At 47.9% G+C, this 21626-nt stretch overlaps 2 protein-coding genes across 4 annotated transcripts in view; one reads left to right on the forward strand and one right to left on the reverse strand.

The window, feature by feature from the left end:
• Positions 1-21053, reverse strand: part of LOC101799721 (uncharacterized) — a 43592-nt gene extending 22539 nt beyond the window's left edge. The window contains exons 1-5 of one of the 3 annotated variants that reach the window (XM_072044422.1): positions 19633-21053; positions 12649-12754; positions 5987-6146; positions 4135-4226; positions 2902-3134 (exon numbers count right to left, since the gene is read on the reverse strand). In XM_072044422.1, the coding sequence (XP_071900523.1) occupies positions 2902-3134; positions 4135-4226; positions 5987-6146; positions 12649-12697 (534 nt within the window). In that variant the 5' untranslated portion in view covers positions 12698-12754; positions 19633-21053. Of the gene's footprint in view, positions 1-2901; positions 3135-4134; positions 4227-5986; positions 6147-10064; positions 11454-12648; positions 12755-18463; positions 18604-19632 lie in introns of those variants that run through there. The other 2 variants (XM_072044421.1, XM_013091812.5) reach the window with 2 other exon arrangements.
• Positions 11663-18470, forward strand: LOC101799904 (2-epi-5-epi-valiolone synthase). The gene is made up of 5 exons (XM_072044423.1): positions 11663-12455; positions 14514-15147; positions 16321-16554; positions 17175-17427; positions 18075-18470. Exons 1-5 carry the CDS (start codon positions 12247-12249, stop codon positions 18173-18175), a joined length of 1431 nt encoding a protein of 476 aa, XP_071900524.1. The 5' UTR covers positions 11663-12246; the 3' UTR covers positions 18176-18470.
• Positions 21054-21626: the final 573 nt, after the last annotated feature.

Genomic DNA, 21626 nt, shown 5'->3' on the forward strand with positions numbered 1-21626 from the left:
TTAAACGCAGAGTCCTTGACTTTGTCAAGGTGGATTCTGTTGGCAGACTTCACAAGCAGCAAAACAGGAGAAATGAGATCTGCAGCTCAACCTCTTCACCTATTCTGTCTGGTAAAAGGAGGGAAAAAAGAAAAAAGAAACCCCCGGCATGCTTACACAATGACCTGCAATCAGCAGAATCCGCTGCAAACACAGTGTTATTTTTTGCGTTGTGTTTTTGATTTTAAAATGGAAGGATCGAAATCACGGATGGGAATAATTTCCTGGTAGTTTACATTCCCTGTGGTCTCAGGCCTGCATCCATTGTTCAAAGTCCTCTGGGAATTAGTGGAAGCACTCGGTGCAGGATCAGGCCTGTTGCTAACAGCTGGTGCAGGGCAAGGCGTGTTACTCAGGCACGGCACAACAGACTTCAGATTTAAGGAGTTGGTTGGGAAAGGATTTTAAATGCTGTGGCCCAGCACACATTCAAAAGGTAGCTAATGCCCACTGAAAGCACCTGCATCAGAGTATGAACCCAACGCTCCCCTCAACTCTGTATTTCAAAAGATGATGTCAAGATAACAGCGGTCTTTGGGCACAGAGACACGTGCCATGGAGCACATGAGCTACATCCTTTGGCAGGGGCCTCTCTTAGCTTCTGCAGTGCCTCCCCTCCCACTCAGGAAATGTGTTTTTTCCATCATGTCCTCAGGTACCAAACAAACCCCACTCTGTAGCTGAGCTCTGCGGCTCCTCCCTGGTATTTGGCTTCCTTTGGCAGCCCAAAATCCCAGATGTTTTGCAGCTGGCTCTGATCTGGGACAAGAGACAGGGAAATTGGCCAGCCCTGCACATTAATGCAGAGGAGCTGTGAGAGGCTTCAGAAACCCTGGTCCGGGTGCACCTGTGGCCTGCTCGCACTGCTCTTCCCTAACTCACTGCCCTGAAGATCCACAGTGCTGGGTGGAGGAGCCAGAGCCACACGGGTGCCACAATGACCCCACTGCCTGAAGCACAATTTTGTGCCTTAAAATCACCAGTGTGACAAGGCAAATACTCTGCTCCCACGAGCTTGTGCTGTTGGAAGGATTTGAGGAGAAGCAGATAATCTCATCGTGCTCTTCAGCAACTCTTACCCATCTCTGCTCTAGACCAGGCTCCTTGCAGACAATGAGGGACAGAAATGTGGTTATTTTCCACCTCCTTCATGTAGTTGAGCTGCAAGAGCTCAGCTGTGCTAGCCCCAGCCCATCTCCCACCTGACAGACTCATCCCCCTGCATTTCAGCATGCCCACTTGGAAACGGAGGAAGCCTCCTGGGTCTCCAACCTGAGCTGGTGTCCTCGAGGAGGGAAAAGGCAGTGCACTTGTTCACAGCCTGAGCTTCTTCCATGTGCTCCCATATGGCTGTCCCTGCACCAGCTGGGCAAACCCCAGTGACCCCAGCGTGCCAGGGCACCAAATGTGTCCCTTCCTCATTTACAGTCATTGTGACCAGAGAGCCAGAGGCCCAGTAGGACAGTCCTGAGTGTCCTGATACCAGTGACAAAATACCAGTCAGGTTGAGCAACACAGATCAGAGGCCAGTGCAGAAATCCTGCCACAGAGACCCACCCCCAGCACAGGCGTCTCACCCAGCAGACACGAACACCTCCATTCCCTTCAGCTCCAAGAGCTATTCCAAGCCCTGAGTACCTGTAGAACTGGGGTCAGGATGTGCCTTCACTTTGCAATCCGAGGATATAAAATCAATTGCGACATTCTGTGTTAAGGATTTAATTTTCACGTCTTTGCTCCCTTCTTTAATCTCTACACAGCATGTACTCTGTCTGCCTCTAGATATTTTAATTCAGTCACAGTAAGTCAGTTGCACAGAATGGGCACTAGAGAGCAACAGCAATTCAATTAATTTCACACTCACTGCAGGGAGCTGGGATTTTAAATGCTGCACATTGCAGGTGATCTGTAACGTTTCGTTTATTCATATACTTGGCACAGCTCTTTGTTTCTTTCTTACCAAACTTGGAGGTCATGGAAGCCAGAGTTTAGAAAGCTCCTGGCCATTTCATTTTAGAAACAAATATGGTAGCTGTTAATGCAAACAAAATTACTATCAAGCTCACACTGACACTTCCAGATTGAAGATGGAATTGGGTCAAATTGGTATGCATTAATAATAGACAGATTATGCATTTAATGAACCTGGTGTGGGCACCTCCTCTTAGCATGCTGGACCTGCAGCAGTATCATGGAGAGCCATAAACCAGAATTAAACGTGAAACTCCTCTAGCTGCTGGCAACCATAAGCTTCTCTTGTTCTTGGGACAAAATCTCTGGTCAGAATGAAACAAATTTAGCTGACGTGTTTGCACATCTGAAGCTGATCCCATTGCTCTGGAAGTCAAAAGCCTAGGGTCTAATTTCCCGCAGTATTGCCAATGGGGCAAAACAGTGCCAGGCTGTGGGTGAACTGCAGACTTCTGCAGAGCTTTTCCAATTCTTGTGAACCTTGGGAGCAATCTGTCCTTCCCAGGGCAGGCCCTGCATGGCACAGATACACCCAGCCAGCTCATTATGTTTGGAATTAGAGACCCTAATCCAAAAACTCCCCAAGCCAAGTAAAACTCTGCCTTTAAAGTGTACCAACCTAAATTTAGAGCTCATGAGTCCTCTGATAAAAAAGCTTCAGTATTTTAGTTAAGAAGGAAAATAGCTGTTTTGTGTGACAGAGCTGTCCCATCACACATTATCATGAACAAGAAATAACTACTGTACAAGAGTGTGTTCACATATTTGCGAGCAAACTAGGGTCACCATCCAGCATTTTGTGGGCAGGAAATATGACAGACTCTGTCTGCCCAAAACTCTTTAATCTGCTCTGCACAAGAGCTCCCAGACTCCCCTTCCAAGTGACTTTACCTCCAAAGTGTCTGCTATCGGTCCCACTCGCATGCTTATCTTTTTGCCATCTGAAGAATAATCAAATGCTTCTTGGCTGTTCACTCCGAGATACGGCACTTCTGCACATGCAAAGATTTTGCCATCATCTGGCAATTCTTCTGCGATAGCAAGGATACTGTAACCTTTAAGCTTGCCAATTAATAAAATCTTCCTGGCTCTGATCATATGAATAAACATCTTAAAAATTTGGCCTGTTAAAAGACAAAAATGAAAATTTAAAAATAAAATCGTAAGAAAGACTGTACTTTGTTCACAATGAAAATTAGATGTACCTTTTAAGTGATCATTAAAAAAAAAAAATCACACCTTAAAACACTTTCATATAAGGGTTTAACAACAGAATCTGACAAAAATTCATCTAAAATCCAGCTAAAAGACAACAGAATAGAGGGACTGGTTTGAAATGTAGAACCTTTATCATCAATGCTGCTATTGTTCAAGTGCTTGTTAAATAGTGCTTGAAATATTGCATATTTTAACATTCCCCCCATATGAAAATGGCTTTAAGATGTCTCCATATTCTTTCTGGAACCTGGTTTAAAAAAATCACTACATTACCTTGCATTTGCTCTTAGAGTCATTATCCCTAGACAGCACCATCATTTAAGAAATTTATCATCAGTGGTGTCCTTCGAACAATGTATTAGTGTAATACATTATAAGAGTACTTCACTGCGATGATATATTACTCAAAAGATGGGAACATCTGGGAAGAATGAATCTAGGAATAGATTTAGTATAATAAGCTTTATATTGGAATCCAGGGCTAAGTATTCAAGTACTCAAAAAGGCACAGCGCTCGGCCACAGACCACCTCCATTGCTAAAGCACGTAACCCCTACCAGGCAGCACCAAACTGAAACCAACAGTTTCCCCCTTCCTGCAGTGAAGACAAGGATTTCGTTGCTGCTCTGTAAGGGATGGGGCCAGTACCGTGAATTAGAGAGACAAAGAGCACAAAGCACACACAGCCATGTGCATGGGCACAAAGGCATGGGAAGGAAAGTACAAAAATTCATGCAAAATGAGAATTCATGCAAGAAGATCCCATCCCGCTTTTAAAAATAATTTTCCACATCTTCTGAGCATTTCCATAGCATCCATCCTATCCCCACTCAGATGGACCAGCATATGATGGACTTCATTTAGAACAATCAGATGCAATTTTATCATTTTGTTTGAGCAACTTGCCATTCAAACAGCTAGAAGTGTGCTCTTGCTGCAGCCCAACTCCAGTTTTGGCTCCTCCAGCATCTCCTGAGTCATGGCCAGGTGCCATTTTTCTGGAAAAAGGAAGAAATTTCAACATTAGAGTAACAACCAATATCTGAATATCTCACAGAAAAAAACAGCAACAAAGAGGAAACTCCTGGAAAAAGTATCCCCATGCACAAGCATGAAAAATCAACCCAGAGGCATCACAAATATCACTGAATTACAATCCTAGGAGCCCCTGGATTCGCAATAAGCAAAAGTAGCCTGGCCATGGCCCCCAGATCCTGAGCCCATTTCAATACTGGCAAATGCAGCAGCCATAAGGGCTTGGCAAGAAGAGGCTGTGGGGTCAAGGACGAGTGTTCCCCACTGTTCACACACAAATCTTTCCCATTTCCAGTTGGTCCAAAGCAGGAGTCCATTTGCTGTTTCAGAGTAAACAGCTCCAGCTTCCCTGGCTGTTTTTTGTTTGGTTTTGTGTGTGTTTTTTTTCCAACAACAACAACAAAAAAAGTGTTCATTGCAGAATGGGGCTAGAGATGAAAAATCTTGAATTTTCTGCAAGACAAAAATAAAAAACCTCTTTTCCTCCCAAACTGCCAAGAAAAGCATGGTACCTCCAGATGCTATTTCACAGCACCCAAGCCTGAGACAAGTCTGGCTGAAGTGAGATACTGCTTATTACAGGGGGAAATAAATAGATGACTGGAAGAAGTCCATAGCCCCCAGACAGATTAGATCACCGTATCCGAGGAAAGTAACCACCAGAAATGGCTGGTGATAGTTCTGCGGGCCAGAATTTAGAGTCATTTGAGCTTTTTTTTTCCTCTCCCTCTTCTCCCCCCACCACTCACCAGTAAAATGAGAAAGAATTCATAACCCGTGTCAGCCACACTCAGATAATCCAAGACTTAAAGAGTAGAACATTTCATATAACCTCTTTTCTGCCCCTCACAAATGCTTTAACAACTTTAATAAGATAATGTATAGCTATTATCATACAGCAAGCGTAAGTCAAACAACTATCAGCTATTATTTCAGCAACAGAACGAACGCTCAGCCTCCCTGTACTCTGCAGCCTGGAACAGTTTACACATTGTCAATTTGAGGCAGAACTGGCTTTTTCCACATATCAAAATGTACACTGATAAATGGGAATTGTTTAGCAGACCCCACATGGCTGGGTAATATACTGTAGCAAAAAAAAAAAAAAAAAAGAATAATGAGGGTATCAGTTGGACTTCTGAATTAATGATACCTTAAATTAGTTTAATTAATTAGTTTAGTTACCAGAGTAATTTAGTTAGCAGATTAATTAATGTTTGTTGAGCACTTGGAGATAAAAGCTGCATTTAAAGACCGTTATTACAGGGCGGATCCAGAGCTCCTGATGCAGGTTTCCTTCATCCTTTATTTATCCCAGCACCGGTTCGACCCAGGGGTTCAATCCCTGAGATTTCCAGCCAGCCCCGTGTGGAGGCTGGCTTGCTCATTTTCCCAAGAATTCAGTGCAACACAGACGTTGCCACAGTTAGCACTCGTCTGGTGAAACACCTCTCAAAATGTAGAGCTAGACTGTTTGTTCACACCTCCTCTCCTCCAGGCCTTGGGTGCCCTCAGACACACACGTCCATGTGTGCACCAGTATACATATATATATTTACGTGTGTATATATATATATATATATATATATTTTTAGGTGCCAGCAGCTCTCACTCCTCTGCCTTCCTCTGTCCCCCACGATGTGGCACATCCTGAGCAGGCAGGCTAGGAATGTGTCTGTGCGATCACAGGAGCAAAGCACGAGGTTACAGACGGGATCCGCACCTCTTTGAAGCTGCCATTGCATCCGGGTAAGCGTCTAGCCCAACAGCAACATCAAGAGCTTTCTGTAAGTAATTCCTGAGCTGTGTAGGAACACGAGAGTCATTGCGGGCTATTTCTTGGGCTTTGAGGAGGTTCTCAGCAATGAGTCCAGCTGGTGTTTCTGAAATGGGAAAAAAAAAATTGAGCAATGATTTCATAACTGTTCAAATCAGCAGAAAGTTAGACATCCCCCCAAAAATGCTTTTTTTCATGTAAAGTACGGGTTTTTCAAGGAATATGGAAACAATCATGGTATTTTTTTCAAACTGAGAAAACATAAATACTTCTAATTCATTTCTCTCTTCTGCATTCTCCCTTTTGTCCCCACTGCTGATCCTTTTCTGAGAGGGAAAAAGATATTTCAAAAACACGAGTTTTTCATTTCTGAGGCACTGAGGCAAACGTCAAACACGGAACAGCTGCACGTGAAACCAACTCCTCCAGGTTATGTTTCTCTTGGAGAACTCGTGGCACTTCTCAGACCGCCCTTGCCGAAGCACCAGCTCCTGCCAGGCCAGGGCAGCTCCAGCTTGGCAGGGAGGAGGGAGAGCTCCCGCCGCGTGCCAAGGGGGTGCCCGAGCCTGCTGTGGAACAACCTGCGGTGCTCGTGCCCAGAATAAAACTCCACCTGTCCTAAGGCAGATGAACTGACAAATACACAAATAACAGTTTCTAGTGCCCGATCCATGATGGCATGAAATCAAGATACTTTACAATAAATTATTTTATGTAGGTGATGTAGGAAACACCCTGGCAGGGAAGCAACCCCTCAACCCTCTTGCCTTCAACCTTCCACAGCAGCTCGTGGTGGGCACACCATGCCCTGAGCCCTCGTTTCTCATGGCACAGACAGCTAACGATGCTTGAACCCAGCAGCATCTTTTCACACCCTAAAAGCTAATTATTCAGATAGAGAGAAACAATGATGCACAGCACAACAAACATCAGCATTTCAAAGGCTGGGGAAACATCTCCAAGATCAAGACCAGCCTGATGTAGGGACAAAAACAATGCTGTCCGTGGCTCTGAGACCCCAGAAAACCCACAGCAGCATGTGGCAGCAAGGCAGCGATGGTTCCTGGTGAAGTGTATCCATACAGAGCGAGATGTGGGTCAGAAAACCTCTCTCACTCCTCAACTGCAAGGGCACATGTTTGTTATGAAAGCTGCAGCTAGGGCAGATTGGGGACACAAGGCTAGCAGGCAGTGAGTACACCGGGGTGGAGCAGGCTGCCCCAGGCAGGATTTTACTCCCCATGATTAAAAAAAAAAGCTGAAAACCAAGTGCCGAAGAGTCACAACCAAGGACATGCTTCCTCTGGAGGACTGGCCCGGGCTAGCCCAGCAGCTGTGGAGCAAAGCTCTGACCGTGCGGGGCTGCTGCTGCAGGATGGGTTTTGGTGGGACAGACATGGCACAAGGCACACAGCCACCCCACAGCCTCCTGGCAGAGCCTCGGTGTGAAGCCACAGGGGACATCAGAGCATCCCCTCACGTCTGTAACCCCCACAGCCCACTGCTGTTTTAAAATGCTGCACGAAGGCAAATGCAACAGCAGATTTTAGGAACTGTTTCAGTCAGATTGTTAAAGGATCAGACTCCAAAATGGAGATAGATGCATGCCTCTGACTTCTCTCTTTTCCATTTCTTTCCTATCGGCTCAAAATGCCACTCATCAACAGACCCCTCAGCCCAGCTACGTGTCGTGCGACAGCGCCGTGCCTTTTGGTAACGTTTCCACCACCTCCCCAACCTCTGGGGCTCACCCCGCGTGCCTGCAGGGTGCCAGATGCCAGGAGCTGCCTCTTCCATCATCCTCCCTGCCAAGCACTGGGGCTTTTTGCTAATGTAGTGGGGGAAAGAAAAAAAAAAAAAAGAAACATGCTTATAATCCATGTCGGATTTTAGTAATAAACACGTTGTACTCCTGGATGAGTAACAGACAAGGATGCCCTGCCACTCAGCGAGGGGGGAGCAGATACCTCCAGCTGTTTTGTAACCTGTTATAACACCCCTGCGAGCGCCAGGACTGCTACCAGAGAGAGGGAACACGCAGGGCGCGTGCCAAAATCAACTCCACGCTGGGGTTATACAATCAAGAAGCGATGTCTGTGGTTGGGTTTTTTGCCTTTTTTTTCTTTTTTGTTTCTTTTTTTACAGCCCAGATGATGCTTTGGGCCAACGGCAGAGGTCAGAATTGCCTTCCTTTATGCAAGGGTCCGACAAGTCAGAGCAGCACCCAGGGCTGCCTGCCAGTTTCGGCCAGGCTGCACTCAGGGCACTGAGCACTAAACTGAAGGAAAATTTATGCAACTACTTTTTTTTTCGCCTGTGTAACTCTGGGAAAAGCCTCTCATCTTCATGGTTTTGCACAACCCTAGGAAAGCAGCTGAACCACCCTAAGCACTAAATTATGCTGCCCGGTTGCCTCCCCACGGCTGTCTATGAACAGACGTGGCTTTCCCCTTCCCATCTAATTGAGCATCATCTTTTTCACGCGTATAGGAAAGAAAAAAAAAAATCCTGCTACTTCACAAGTGGGATTGAACCTCCTCAGCATGGTTTTAGATGTTATTTTTAGGGGGGAGCTCAGCCAGGAAAGGGGAGGACGTGGTGCTGTTTGCAGGGGGCTGTCCAGAAGACAGAATGGATTTGGCAAAAACAAAGCAAAGATGCCACATCCACAGCTGTGGGACTGAGCCTTTGTTTCCCATTTGGGGCCATCCTCACATCACCTTCCAGTCTCTGGATCAATTCTGGAGCCCCAGCTTTGGCTTCCAAAGCTGCTCTCCGAGGCAGAGCACTGAAGCTGCTCCACCGACCACCTCGGGAGCTGAGCACTTTGGCAGGAGATGCTTAGCACTAAACACCAGGAAATCTCATGAAACCTTTGGAATCAGAAGTCTAATCAAACTTCCCAACCAGCTCCAGCTGTCATATTTACCAAGGTCCCTCAGGCATCCATAACAGCTTAGCACGATGCTCACCACTTTGTCTCAGCGTGTGAACACACCTCAGAGGTGGTGGCTTTGGGATGGAGCAGGAGGATGAGGAGGAGGGAGAGGAAGCAGCTGGTGCAGGGAAGCTGCAGGAGACAAGGTGCTAAACTCTGCCTGAGCTCCAGGGGACAGCAAGGAAACCCACAGCAGCGACACATTTTCTATGAGCTCCAGCACTAAAAAAGAGGTGGACAAGCTGAGCACCTGCAGCAGGGAGCCTCTGGAGTCACCAGCAGGGGACATGCAAAGAATTCCTTTATTTGCATGTACAGCGCAGGGTGCTGTGTGGGCAGGGGTACACGCTGACAGTTGGCTTCAAAGCCCCAGGCACTGAGGGGAGCCTTCTGACAGCTTCGATGGGTTTCAGATCCGGCTGCGAGAGAACAAAGTCTCCGCGTTCAGAGCAGCCCAGATTCCCACGCGCAGTTGTTGATTTTAGAAAACAGCCAAAAGGGGCAGCAAGCATCTCGCTGTGTGTGCCACGCCAGGCATACGCAGCTCTCACAGCAAGCTCAGAGGCTAAGGCTGCGGAAAAAAACTCGTGTAAAACAAGCATCCCAAATTACTCACAGCCAGACACCTTCCTGGCACTGCAACATCCTCTGTTCCTCCTGTTCCTTTCTCCCAGGGGTGTTCTCCTCCCTCCATGCTGAGTTCCTGCAGACCCACCTCGTCTGCTCAGCCCCAAGCCCCTCTCCCCCCACATCCCCCCCTGTGCTCCTTTCTGCCAAGCTCCCCAGCTGGACCCTGAGCCCTTTTGCTCTCTCGGGACACCCACACCCTTTGGCACACCCAGACCGAGTGCCACCCCGGCCACCACACGGTGTTGCCCATCAGCTGAAAGCCTCTCCCCAGTCCCTGCTGGAGTCATCAGAGGGCGGCTGTGGTCTGCAGCCCTGCACCCTGCCCCTGCCTGGAGGCAGCTTCCCCTCCCTGCACCCAGCAGCTCCTTTCCTGCAGCTTGGATTTAACTTTTTCAAGCAGCAAAAGCTTAAAACCCTTTGCAGAGCATGGCTTCAAGCCCGGAGCGGGGAGGTTACCTGCAGGATAACGCATGTTGCCTCTCATCCCCACCCCAGAGGATGCTGCTGCGGGGTTGCTGGCCATAGCAAGGTGGTGCTCGGGTGTCTGGCGAGGGGTCCTGCTTCCCAGCACGATGCAGTGTGGCACACGAGGACCGGGCAGAGCCCCAGCCCTGGAAGAGGCTGCAGAGGGAGGGTGGCCCCGGGCTGGGGCTGTGCCCGTGCCAGCTGCTGCTGCTGGCCCCCACCCAGGGCGCGGGCAGCGGTGAGATCCAACAGTGTCTGACGTGAGAAATGGGGGGGAAAAAATCAAAAACGATTTTCGGTGCCTGCACTTTATGTAAGAGCGATATTTACATCCAGACCTTGGGAAGCTGCTGGCTCTCTGAGCTAATCAGCCCTTTCGTAACCTCCTGCTTACATAGCACACAAGACACATCCCGGCTGAGCCGCCAGGTGTGGAGCCCCAGGACTTTGAAGCCCAGCTTATTTAAAAGTGGTCCACGGACACGAGGTTGCCCCACACAGCACTGTGGGGTCAGGAATGCTTTCCAGGAGAGCACCAAGTGAGGGCAGCACAGCCCACGGCTGTGTCCTGGAGAACCACAACCCGTGCCCAAGTCTGTCCTGCTGGCAGGCTGCTGCTCGAGGAAGTGGCAGTCTTTGGCTGGCACAAATGGAGATTGGAAAGTCAGTTTGTCATCCTCTGAAATGCATTACAAGATATTCTGCTGCCCCAAAATAGAATGGGAAGTATAAATGGAAAATAAGCAAATGTCAGCACAAAAGAGTAAAAGAAAAGCAAACAAAGTAAGTCCCAACACTCAGTAGATTGCTATTAATCAAAACAAACAAGATGAGGACCGAACTCACTGCATACCTAAGATTATTCCAGTTTGTAAGTTAGTAAACAACCAGCTGTGCATGTATTAGACCTGCGACCCCCGTGGAAAACAATGCAAATTGTGTTTGGATTGGGAGTTAAAATTTCAGATGAGTATTTGGTGAGCAGGCTAAGAGCTTTAATATGCCACCTAATCCTCCCTCCACTAGCTTTGGAGGTGACTTTGGGCAAGTTGCTCCTCTTTTGGTGACTCTGTCTCCTCCTCTGTACAATGGGGATAACAGTCTGTCCTCCAGAAAGTGCTTTGCCATCTGGAGACGGAGCAGCAAGAGCTGGATGTTAGGCATTACGGCCTTCCCAGGACAGCACTGCGTGGCTTTAGAGGAGTTTATTCCTGTAGCTTTTTCCCAAAATGAACTCTGAGATAAATCTAGGTTCCTAGATGGGTTTGGCTGCAACTAAGCCTTGAATGCTAGCACTTGTCTCTTGTGGAACAACATTTCCCAACCTCTGCTTTTATGCCTGTTTTCAGTTATCTTGATCTTTGTTCCTGAACAAGGGCAGCTTTCAGAGAAACGGCAAAGGAGAAGGCAAGGACGGGGTTGTACCTTCAGGCCCTGCTGGCGAAACCAAAGACCTTCCCCTGTGCTTGGCGCAGAGAGCTACGTCAAGGGAGCGTTTGGTGTGGTGGGCTGAGCCCATCTGTGAGATCATAAGGAAGAGAACAGATCCTGGTACCTAGTCCACATTGCTGACTTTCAAATGGCTCCTTTGTAGGGAAACTTTGGCATTTACAGACCCACGGGAAGCTGCGCAAACTAATCAAAACTCATCTCACCCCCCAGCCAAACGGCCTTTCAGGGGACAAACTCCCGCTGATTATTTTTTAAGACCTACAATAAAATCTGGAAGCAACAAAAAGAATCATTCCAGTTCTTGATGCAATGCCGGGAATGTGAGCCCAGAGCAACCAGTGCTGAACATGTCCCCGTGCTCCTGCTCCCGTCACACTGCCATAAAGGCAGGTCAGAGCCCCAGCCCAATCTCTGTGCAGCAAAGGAGGTTCCTGAGGAGCACTGAGAATCACAGAAATTGTTTTCATAACTTTAAATTTGCTGTAGGGCATCATGTTGGGTGTTAATTCATGCACTCCTATTGTACTTCCTAGGCATTATAAAACTGGCTGATTATACAAGCCCAGCCTGGTGCCCGCACATGTCTCCAAACACTCCTACCACCCCTCGCCCGCGTCCCCATTAGATAACCGCAGTTTTGTAACTGGTCTCCTCGCCACCTCCCCTTCCAACACCTGGTCACCTGGAGACTTTAAAAAGCACCTCAACAGCAGCCAGCTCCATGAGCTCTCTTCACGAGGAGATTTTCCTCTCTGGAAACATGCCAGTGTCAGAAGAGGGCTTTGCTCCAGTGCCCCCGGCCACTATGCACGAGGAGCCCCGGCACACAGACTTCCAGCTGGTGAGAGTCAAGAGCACATGGTGCAGGATCAAGAAAGGAGAAGCTCTTTCCAACTGTGAGGACAAGATAACTCTCTCTGAAGCCAAAATGTAAGTATAGGAGCCCCTGTTGCTTGTTTGGCTCCAGCCAAAGAGCGTTGTCACCCTGGTGGGATGCATTTCAGACAAACCCTCTGTGAGCCACTGCAGCTGAAATCCATCACTAAGCTTACACCAGTATGGAAAGGGCTTCAAAACAAGTGGATGTAGATGGAAAGGTTCTTTAAAGTACTGAACAACTTACGTGGGTACTCCTGAAGGCTGCGATTGTCTTCCCACTCCGATTTGTACATGAAATCTTTGTGTGCAAAAGCTCATACGGACGCTTGCGAGAAGGCAGCTGCAGGTAACTGGGATGGGAAAAATAAACACATCAGTGAAAGTCAGGGACAGGAGAGATATCATAATGTGTCTCTGAAACTGAAGAAGTCACCTAAGGCTGAAGTCTTCCCCCAGAGATGCACACACCTCTTTACTGGTATTAAATCACTCCAGTCAGTGATCCTTTACTTACAGGATGCTCCTTTCCTAGAGCATGCAGCCCGATTTGCGTTGCAGGTCTTCCTTAATATGGCTGTATTTTACAGGTCACAATTTTTCTTGTATTTGCAAAGTTCAGACTTTAATTTCTTCAAGCCTAACCCTTTTCCCAGTCAGGTCAGAGAAGAAGGACGAGCAGCTGTGTGTGAGCATTTACCAGACAGAGCTGCAGGAGGTAGAACAGGGCTTCAGTAGACCCAAGGCAGTCTGCTGCATCTCAGTCTACAGCAGGATGAACGCAGGGCCAGAGCACACCCACAAAACTCCCTGGCTGAGATATTCTTCAACAAGGGGATGCTCAGCTGCAAATTCTCCGCTGTTTTCATAGAGCAGAGGGGCTGAAACGGGCCACTCAAAGCCAATTTCCCCAACTAATACTCAAAATGGTCCTGTCTCTTAAGGGTCATGTGCTGGAGATGGATGCAAATATTGTGAAGTTACAGCATTGAGGTATATGTGTGCTGCATTAAAATGTACATGATGATGTTTTTAGTAATACTCTATTTTAAAAGTCCAGAAGAAACTTTTTGGAAGGTCTAAATCTATAAATCTTCACTATTTTTCTTTAACACCTAAAGCTAGGGACAGATTTAGAGGCAATTTGGTGTCGAAGAAAGCAGAGACACACCTATTAGACCTCTAAGGGGAAGGTCAGGCATGTGGAAAGAAATTGGGCATGTAGAGAAACCTGGTTATCCAACGAGCCATCAACTCATTCAAAAAACAAACCAAATATTCACAGAAACTTTTGATTTTTATCCAACTGCAGCTTAAGATGAGGTCTCATAAAATATACATGTACTTTGTGGTTTCATTCTTTCCTTTTTTATTCCTTCTTTTCCTTTCCATGTCCGTTCCTGATTCACAACAAACTAAAACTTTTTGACTTAACTTTTCCCCATGCTCCCTCTTCCCAGCAGCAGAAGTAATACCTAGGTTTCAGGGCTATGTTCTTCACTGTTACCAATAGATACTGCATGTTAATTTCATAGGATTTTTATCCATCCACCCTCCGGTATGGAAATCTTACTCAACTCTCAAGTCCCTTTCTGTCCCTACCTGGGTGTATTTCCTATTCCTATCATATTTATTTTGAAATAACTTGATCCACTCTTACAGACATATAGGAGATACTATTTTGTTTGGAGTTCTGCATATATATGGTGGTGGGGATAGGTAGACAGGAATAAATCAACTCTTATCACCAAATCTACAAGGGAGAGGATGATTCCTTCAGAAACTCTTTGAAAAATTTGAGAATCACCTCCCCACTACCTTCTAGGAAACCAAAATTATTGGTTTGGGGTGTTCTGATGGTTTGACAAACGGGTAAACTGGAAGGGAAATGATTTATTTCTGCAGCCCTTCTAGTTCTGTGTTATCATTGCCATGCAGAAGTTCAGCCTGTTGGCTTTTCACCAAGAAGTTGGCAGCCCTGCACCTTTGCAGCACACAGGCACAGACCCCACGCATTTAAGGAGGTGGCCGGGGCTGGGGAACAAGTCCAGATGTGCAGAGTACAAAAGAGGAGGATAATGATTACAAACCATGTTTTCTGATCCCTCCCAGAGGTGAATGCGTCTCCAAGAGTGGGATTTCCTGGACAATCGAAGCTCCCATCTATTTTTGCTACAAAGTGGTAGAAACATTTGATATTCTGGATCCCTCTAACACCACTCTCCTCTGGGGTCACATCACTGACCCCCAGCAGCTCGAGGTAGCCACTAGTGGCAAAAAGAGGCTGAGGCGCTTCATTGTCATAGACGAAGTCGTTGATGAACTTTACGGCTCCAAAGTCAGGCAGTACTTTGAAGAGAATGACGTTCAGTACAAAATCCTCGCCCTGCCGACCACCGAAGAAACGAAATCCATGGACCTGGTCTTGAACATCCTGCAAGAAGTGCAGAACTTCAGCATCGACAGGCGAACGGAGCCCATCATCGCCATCGGAGGCGGCGTCTGCCTGGACATCGTGGGACTGGCCGCATCCCTCTACAGGAGACGCACGCCTTACATTCGCGTCCCAACCACCCTCCTCTCCTACGTTGATGCCAGCGTGGGAGCAAAGACCGGGGTGAATTTCCTCCAGTGCAAGAACAAGCTCGGGGGCTACACTCCCCCAGTAGCTAGCTTCCTGGACAGGTCCTTCATTCAGAGCATCCCTCGACGACACATCTCCAACGGCCTCGGCGAAATTTTAAAGGTAGGAGCTTTTGCAACTGCAGTTATTAAACGTTAAGTATTGGTAAGGTGTCCATCAGCATCCACAGCATTATGGACACGAGGGTCGGTCACTAAGGCTGCATGAGGACTTTTAACTCTCACTGAGCCTACACATAAGTTTTTACAGCTTCCAAATTTGTCAGAATATCCCTTACACACACAGTGCCTACTGCTGACTCTGCAGAGTAAACACCACAACTCAAGGCCAGACACAGATGCACAACCATGGAAGGAAGAGAAAGATCCATAGCACACTTACATGAGCTGCTGGCAGACAATTCCAGGCTCATTATACTGGGGATTAATAATCTGCAAGATCATTTGCACCTACCTCGGGGGGTATGTCAAGTGTGGTCAATCAATCTCCTGCGAAACAAATTCTACTTCTAAAATTACCTGGGAAGTGCATGGTAAATGGTTCTGTGCTTGAAGAGCTTTTAAAACTTTTGATAAAGTAGAGTTCAAGCTATTCAAGTGTATTAAATACAAGTTCATCAGTAGTTTTTTCAGTGCTTGCACAGTGGGAAGTCCCCAGGATACCTGAAAGTTTCTGGCAGGCACCGGGAAACCCGCTGGCCACCACTCCCCACTGCAAGAGGGTCTAATGCCAGAGTCAGGGGATGAAAGATCACATACTTGTAATCATTAAACCCTTTCTGAACCCCCGTATTCTATGTATTGCAGAACTTTCCCAATTTCTATTCCCCAAAGAGCAATTGCAAGAATTAGATGAGAGTTGACCTGAAATGGCCTGGAGGTTGTGCAGGAGCAGGGGAACTTGCCCAGCAGTGCTCCCACACAACTCTGACATTTTACCATTTCCACACCCTTTTTGCAAACATCTCCACTTACCATAGCCCGAAACGCACATGACAGCACCATGACACATTCATAGAGACCTGCTGAATATTCACCAAACCAGCATATCCTCCCTGTTCCCACAGTCCCATATGCATGCTGGCAAGAACTGTGGCTACAGAAATACTAGTTCAGGTTGTACAGGTAGAACTTGCCCTTGTACCAGGCACGCAGGTACTCCTGCTAGCACGCAACACAGCACTATAGTCCACTCTATCAAAATGTTCAATTTTCAGCAGCAAATACAGGAATCACATAGCTATCTTTAATTACCTCTTCTGTTTTTTCATCCTAGATGGCACTCATGAAACACAAAGGGCTCTTTGACCTGCTCAAGAGCCATGGGAAATACCTGCTGGACACCAAGTTCCAGTCTTGCAGTGGCTCTGCTGGCCACGGCGATGCTGCACTGCAGACCACCAGGATTGCCATCGAAACCATGCTGGAAGAGCTGGCTCCCAACCTCTGGGAGGACGACCTGGACAGACTGGTGGATTTTGGTCACCTTATAAGCCCAGAACTAGAAATGGTGAGTGACAGACTTTATACTGCAATACCCTTTTTCAATAAATAAAGAAAGAAAGAAATAAAAGAGGTGCTCATATAGCAACATGCAAACTTTGTGCACCCAATGCACCCAACCTGGTCCCGGTGGCTAAGACGCATTTCCCCCCATCCGTGTTTCCTATTCAGGAAATTGTTGCAGCTTCTTGCTAGGCAATTACCAAAGCACAAAGGTGACCAGGCTTCAGTGCAGCCACTGGAAATCACCAGCTCAAACTGTAACAGTGAAAAGGCAAGGAGAGCACAGCCTGTTTCACTGGGGGAAAACTGCCGCTGAGGACTGAGGGAGGAGGACCACATCTTATACAAAATTCAGAGCTCTCCTCTCCATCCTATTGTGCTCTTCATCAGTGATTTGAATGGGAGGAGAATTAGATCCTAGATCCCTACGGGAGATTTTGCATGCCATTAATCATTTGTAAAAGAGACCATCCTCTGCAACCCATAAATCACAAAATGCTAAGATATGTGTACTGCTACCACTGAGCTGAATGTTAATTGTCACAAGTACTTCTAGAAAAATAATGACTAGTTTCCTATTTGGCAACCCATACCTTTTCCCCACCTACCCTTGCTCTGTTTCAGAGGGTTTTGCCGTCGTTGATGCACGGCGAAGCCGTGAACATAGACATGGCCTTCATGACGTACGTGGCCCACACGCGGGGGCTCCTCAGCGCCGGCGAGAAGGAGCAGATCATCCAGTGCATGCGGGGCCTGGAGCTGCCTGTCTGGCATGGTGGCTGCAGCTGGGCCCTCATCAAGACGGCCCTGAGGGAGCGCCTGAAGCACAGCGGGGGGCAGCCCCGCATGCCGCTGCCCACCGGCCTCGGCGTGGCAGGTACGGCAGTGAGGAGCACCGGGGACACCCCAGGGTGGGGACACGTGGGGCAGCAGGCATCCTGGCACAGTGACATGCTGGAGAGTGTGTCCTGAAGCTCTGGTGCTCATTACATCTCTCTTAATTTTTCAGCAAAGCTGCAGGGATGCAGCTCGGTTAAGGACCGAGACCCCGTGCATTGCATGACTGCTTGGTGCACATAGCAGATGTGTTCACAAACGAACAGTCTAAATGCAGTGCTGGGGCAAACAAAGCAACAGTAAAAATAAGAAAAAAAAATAATTCCCTCGTTATATTTGGGAATAGTTCTTAAATAGTCCTTGGCAAAAGGGATTTAGTGTGCCTAGAATGCCTAGAACTAATACTGGAAAACTAAATAATAACTGTCCACTGTCTTGGGTGAAATATTCTTACCTATAAGACAGTAAAAACAACAAAGTAATAAAACCACTAAAGCAGAAGCAATGCATGGGACCAGGTTGCCCTCTTACATCAATATCCAGACTGTTTCCATCAAACGTCAGTCTCTACGCACTCACAAGAAGTCAGGCTCTTGCGAAGTGTTTGTAGGAGCTACTCTCCCCCTAGTGAATCAGCTGTGAAAAGCTTCCCTGGATGCCCAGCTAACTAGGGGTCTTATTTTACAGACATTTTCAATGACACCAGCGAGGAGACCCTGGAAAGAGCATACAAGCTGTGGGTCAGGGACTGCAGGACGGTGCTGGAGGAAGGGCCGGCTGCCCTCTGAGAGCCGTGAGACCAGGCCAAGGTCCTGCCCGTGTGTGGAGCTGCTCGACTTCCTAAGTGAGCGGGCAGGACTGAATTTAAACAGGATAAACACAGCAGCACCTGCAAACCCATGAAAACTCCAGAGCTGCAGGGAGCAAGCACACTGGTGTCTGACCCGGTTTACCTCTTTTGGTTGCCCTAGCTGGAAGGGAATTTGTTACAGCAGCACTGTGCAAAACCATCTGCTGTAGGTGTCAGTGAGCTCACATCTCCTTAGGTGGGAGGTGAGCAGTGTTTGTTCACTCACCTGCTCCATCCATCTCCACGGTCCTGCACAGGGTTTTCCCATCGCTGCTTCTTGGACCCCTCAGGTCGACAGGCGTACAGCCGACAGACCCCAGGGAAGAAGCATCTTGGTATCACCTCATAAAATCTCCACGCTGTGTAAAATATTTCAGAGGGGTATCTCCCTCGTTGGTTTTGGCATTGAGTACTTCTCATTTCCTCAGTTCGTTCAAATTAGCAAGAAATAGAAACGGCTATCGGCCTCTGCTCTCAGCACATGGCGGCTGCAGGCCGCCTCAGGCTGCCCCAAGACCAGCAGATGGCCCTGCTGTAACACAGGACAGGCTCTGCCCCTTGGCAGCCCTTACAATCGCCCTGATGTGCTGTCAGGCCTCATGGTGCTGCTGGAATCTGCAGCAGTGGTTTTACTGCACATCCCCTACAAGCTGCTGGTGTGACAAAAACGGTACAATTTGCACCAAGCGTTGCCTGTGAACCAGGGTGAGCTTCAGGCTGGAGCAGCAGAAAGCCCCTGGGCTCCCCCTCAGGGTGGGCTTCCAGCAGCCTCCCCACCTCAGGGCTTCCAGGTCAGTGAGGCATCGCCTCCAGCAGCCTCCGTGACAGCTCTCGAGCTCCTGGCAGGCACAGGACAGGTTAGATATCAGATGGTGACCGAAAAACGTAAAGTCAATGTCGTCCTTCTCTCTGGAGGCTGAATCAAAGCAATCACAGTCAACAAACTGCCTTTGAATTATTTACAGCGTTATTTTTTTGTTTTGTTGTATCATGCCGGTTGTGCTGACATGCTGGGTTGTGTTTTGCTGAAGTAATAAAAGCTATTAAAACTGGGAAACTTTAATTATTCCATTGCTAACCACAGCACGTGTGTGTGTACGTACATGTGCTTGAGACACTGGAGTAAGGAATAGAGACACACGACAAATCTCTTTTCCTCTTGAGCCTGGAGAACACGGGCCTAGCAGTTTGTGGAAGGCCTTCCCACCCTTCCCTAAGGCTCCCAGTGATGTTGTGTCTGTATTGCAGACGATGGTGCAACAGAAGACAAGCATTTTTTAGGAATATGGAATAGCCCCAGGTCTGCAGAGCCTAGGGACAATGCGATGTGACACCCCCGAGGGGAGGTCCCCATACCTAGGCCCCACCTAGTGCCAGTCACCCCTCGGAGCTGACCTGGGACCACAGACCGGTAGCTCTGGTGATCCTCTCCAGGCTTATGGTGACCACCTGAGTACTCTCATGAGTAGCTTTCCCCCTTTTTGGGAGCTGGAAAGGCCACTTCTCACATCGGATAACCCAGAAATCAACACAGGCTGTCCAACGGTGTCCTTCAGTGCAGGAGTCCTACCCCATCCACCTGCCCGGAGGAGGCACAAGACAAACGTCTGCTTTAGTTACTTTGAACATTTTGTGAGAGATCCTTAGGGGCCCAAAGGCATTTAGTTCTCCAGTCCCATGGTAAGCCACAGGCTCCGCACAGTCCACCAGAAATGAACCCAGAAGAGTCCCAAAAGCTCACGTACCCAGAAGGAGCCCAACACCCAAGACCCTTTGATACTGGTGACCACAACCTGGCTGGCGGCCCTCTCTCAGCTGTCCCCACAGGCAGGTCTTGTCTCCGTCCTCAGGAGCTGCTGTGTGTAACAACACATCAGAGAAGCCAGAGCACAATTAAGGCTGAAAAGTGAACACATGATTATTGTTTTCTACCCTTCCTTCTGCCGTGGGTGACAGAACACAATCAACCCCTGACACGCTTGGTTGCTTAGTAGCAGCCAGCCACATTTTTAATTACATACTAAAGTGTGCTAAAGAACATAAAACGGCTGTGTGACTGATACGTGTGTGGAGAAGGGCATGTGACAGCAACTAAATTGCTTCAGCGTCTGATAAAGAGAGCCTCTGCCAGGCTTGTCATTGAAACATCGAGGAAAGGAGGTAGGAAGCATTATTAATACAACACTGACTTCAAAATACACCTCATTGTTTGCAGTGCATTTTTCTTTTTTTAAGTGTCTGGAATGAATTTAGTTTTCATTTATCCAGCTTTAATTCCCGCTTTTCAAATGGAACTGTTACCATTAGACCTAACATCTCTGCTTATTTTCCTATTACTTCAATGACACATCGCTCCAAAGAAGGAGGCAGAAAGCCGTGTGGGACCCATCTGCATTCTCCGCGATGCAAGATCTTCACGGAGTTGTTTGGACAACATTGCTTGAGCGATGAGCGAGCGAGGAATCATTTTGTTATTGGCATGTTCTGAAGCTGCTCCTGTTGAAACCGTCTGCTCTGGAAACCGCTTCTCGGCTGCGTCCAGGGCTCTGATATTTCTTAATGGCAGAGTAACCAAGTGGTTATTATTCACATCCAGTCAATAGCAGTGTTCAACGTACCCTGCGCAACGTGACAGGGACAGAGGTCGTAAGCAGACACTGAAAGATCCTGGCTGACTGTATTTAAAGCAGCTCAGCAAACACCACCGAGCCCACCAGCAACTGCCCCACTCTTCCCCTCGCAGGAACCATCACCTTGAGCACTGCCATACAAATTGCACCCTGCATCCCGGCACAGCCACCTGCAGGCCACAACGTTAGCTCAGACGGGGGTTTGCTAGTGCTGGGGGCTGGCAGTACAGCACAGCTTGCTGCGGGGACACTGTGGCCCCCTTCAGCTGCCCTAATGGCCTGCATGCTTCCACAGCTGCAGGAAGGCATCCACTGCACACCCCCGTTACACCCCAGCCATGGTGGTTTTTATAAATACATGTAGAGACGTCAGTACTTTGATGCTTTGCATGCCGTGGTTTGTCCTGCAGACCATAGTAGTCTTCTCGTTGCCTCTCACAATGCTTGGGCAGCATTTAATGCCATGGCCAGTGCTCGGCAGAAACCTTCCTGCTGCTCTATGACCCAGGTGAGGAGGCTGTAAAAAAAGGTAGATTTCCATTGAAGCTGCACCTTGAGGCCTCAGTGGAGCCCTGAGCCTCAATACATGCCTGTTAAGAGTTTCCCTCAAAAAATCACTTAAAAACAGAGCTATTTTAAGTAAGGTTGTGTTTTGGACCAGAGGCAAAGACAGGGCAGTGGTATGTGCAGCACGCATCTAACCCACAACCCGGGATCCAGATCTGTGCATTGATTTCAATAAACCAGGGCCATTTTCCA

The sequence above is a fragment of the Anas platyrhynchos genome, chromosome 13, assembly GCF_047663525.1.
Source record: "Anas platyrhynchos isolate ZD024472 breed Pekin duck chromosome 13, IASCAAS_PekinDuck_T2T, whole genome shotgun sequence".
NCBI lineage: Eukaryota > Metazoa > Chordata > Aves > Anseriformes > Anatidae > Anas > Anas platyrhynchos.

Coding starts and splice junctions, on each gene's coding strand:
- LOC101799904 (XM_072044423.1), top strand. CDS start 12,247: ATGAGCTCTCTTCACGAGGAGATTTTCCTCTCTGGAAACATGCCAGTG. Junction 12,456..14,513: donor ACTCTCTCTGAAGCCAAAAT/GTAAGTATAGGA, acceptor GATCCCTCCCAG/AGGTGAATGCGTCTCCAAGA. Junction 16,555..17,174: donor TAAGCCCAGAACTAGAAATG/GTGAGTGACAGA, acceptor GCTCTGTTTCAG/AGGGTTTTGCCGTCGTTGAT.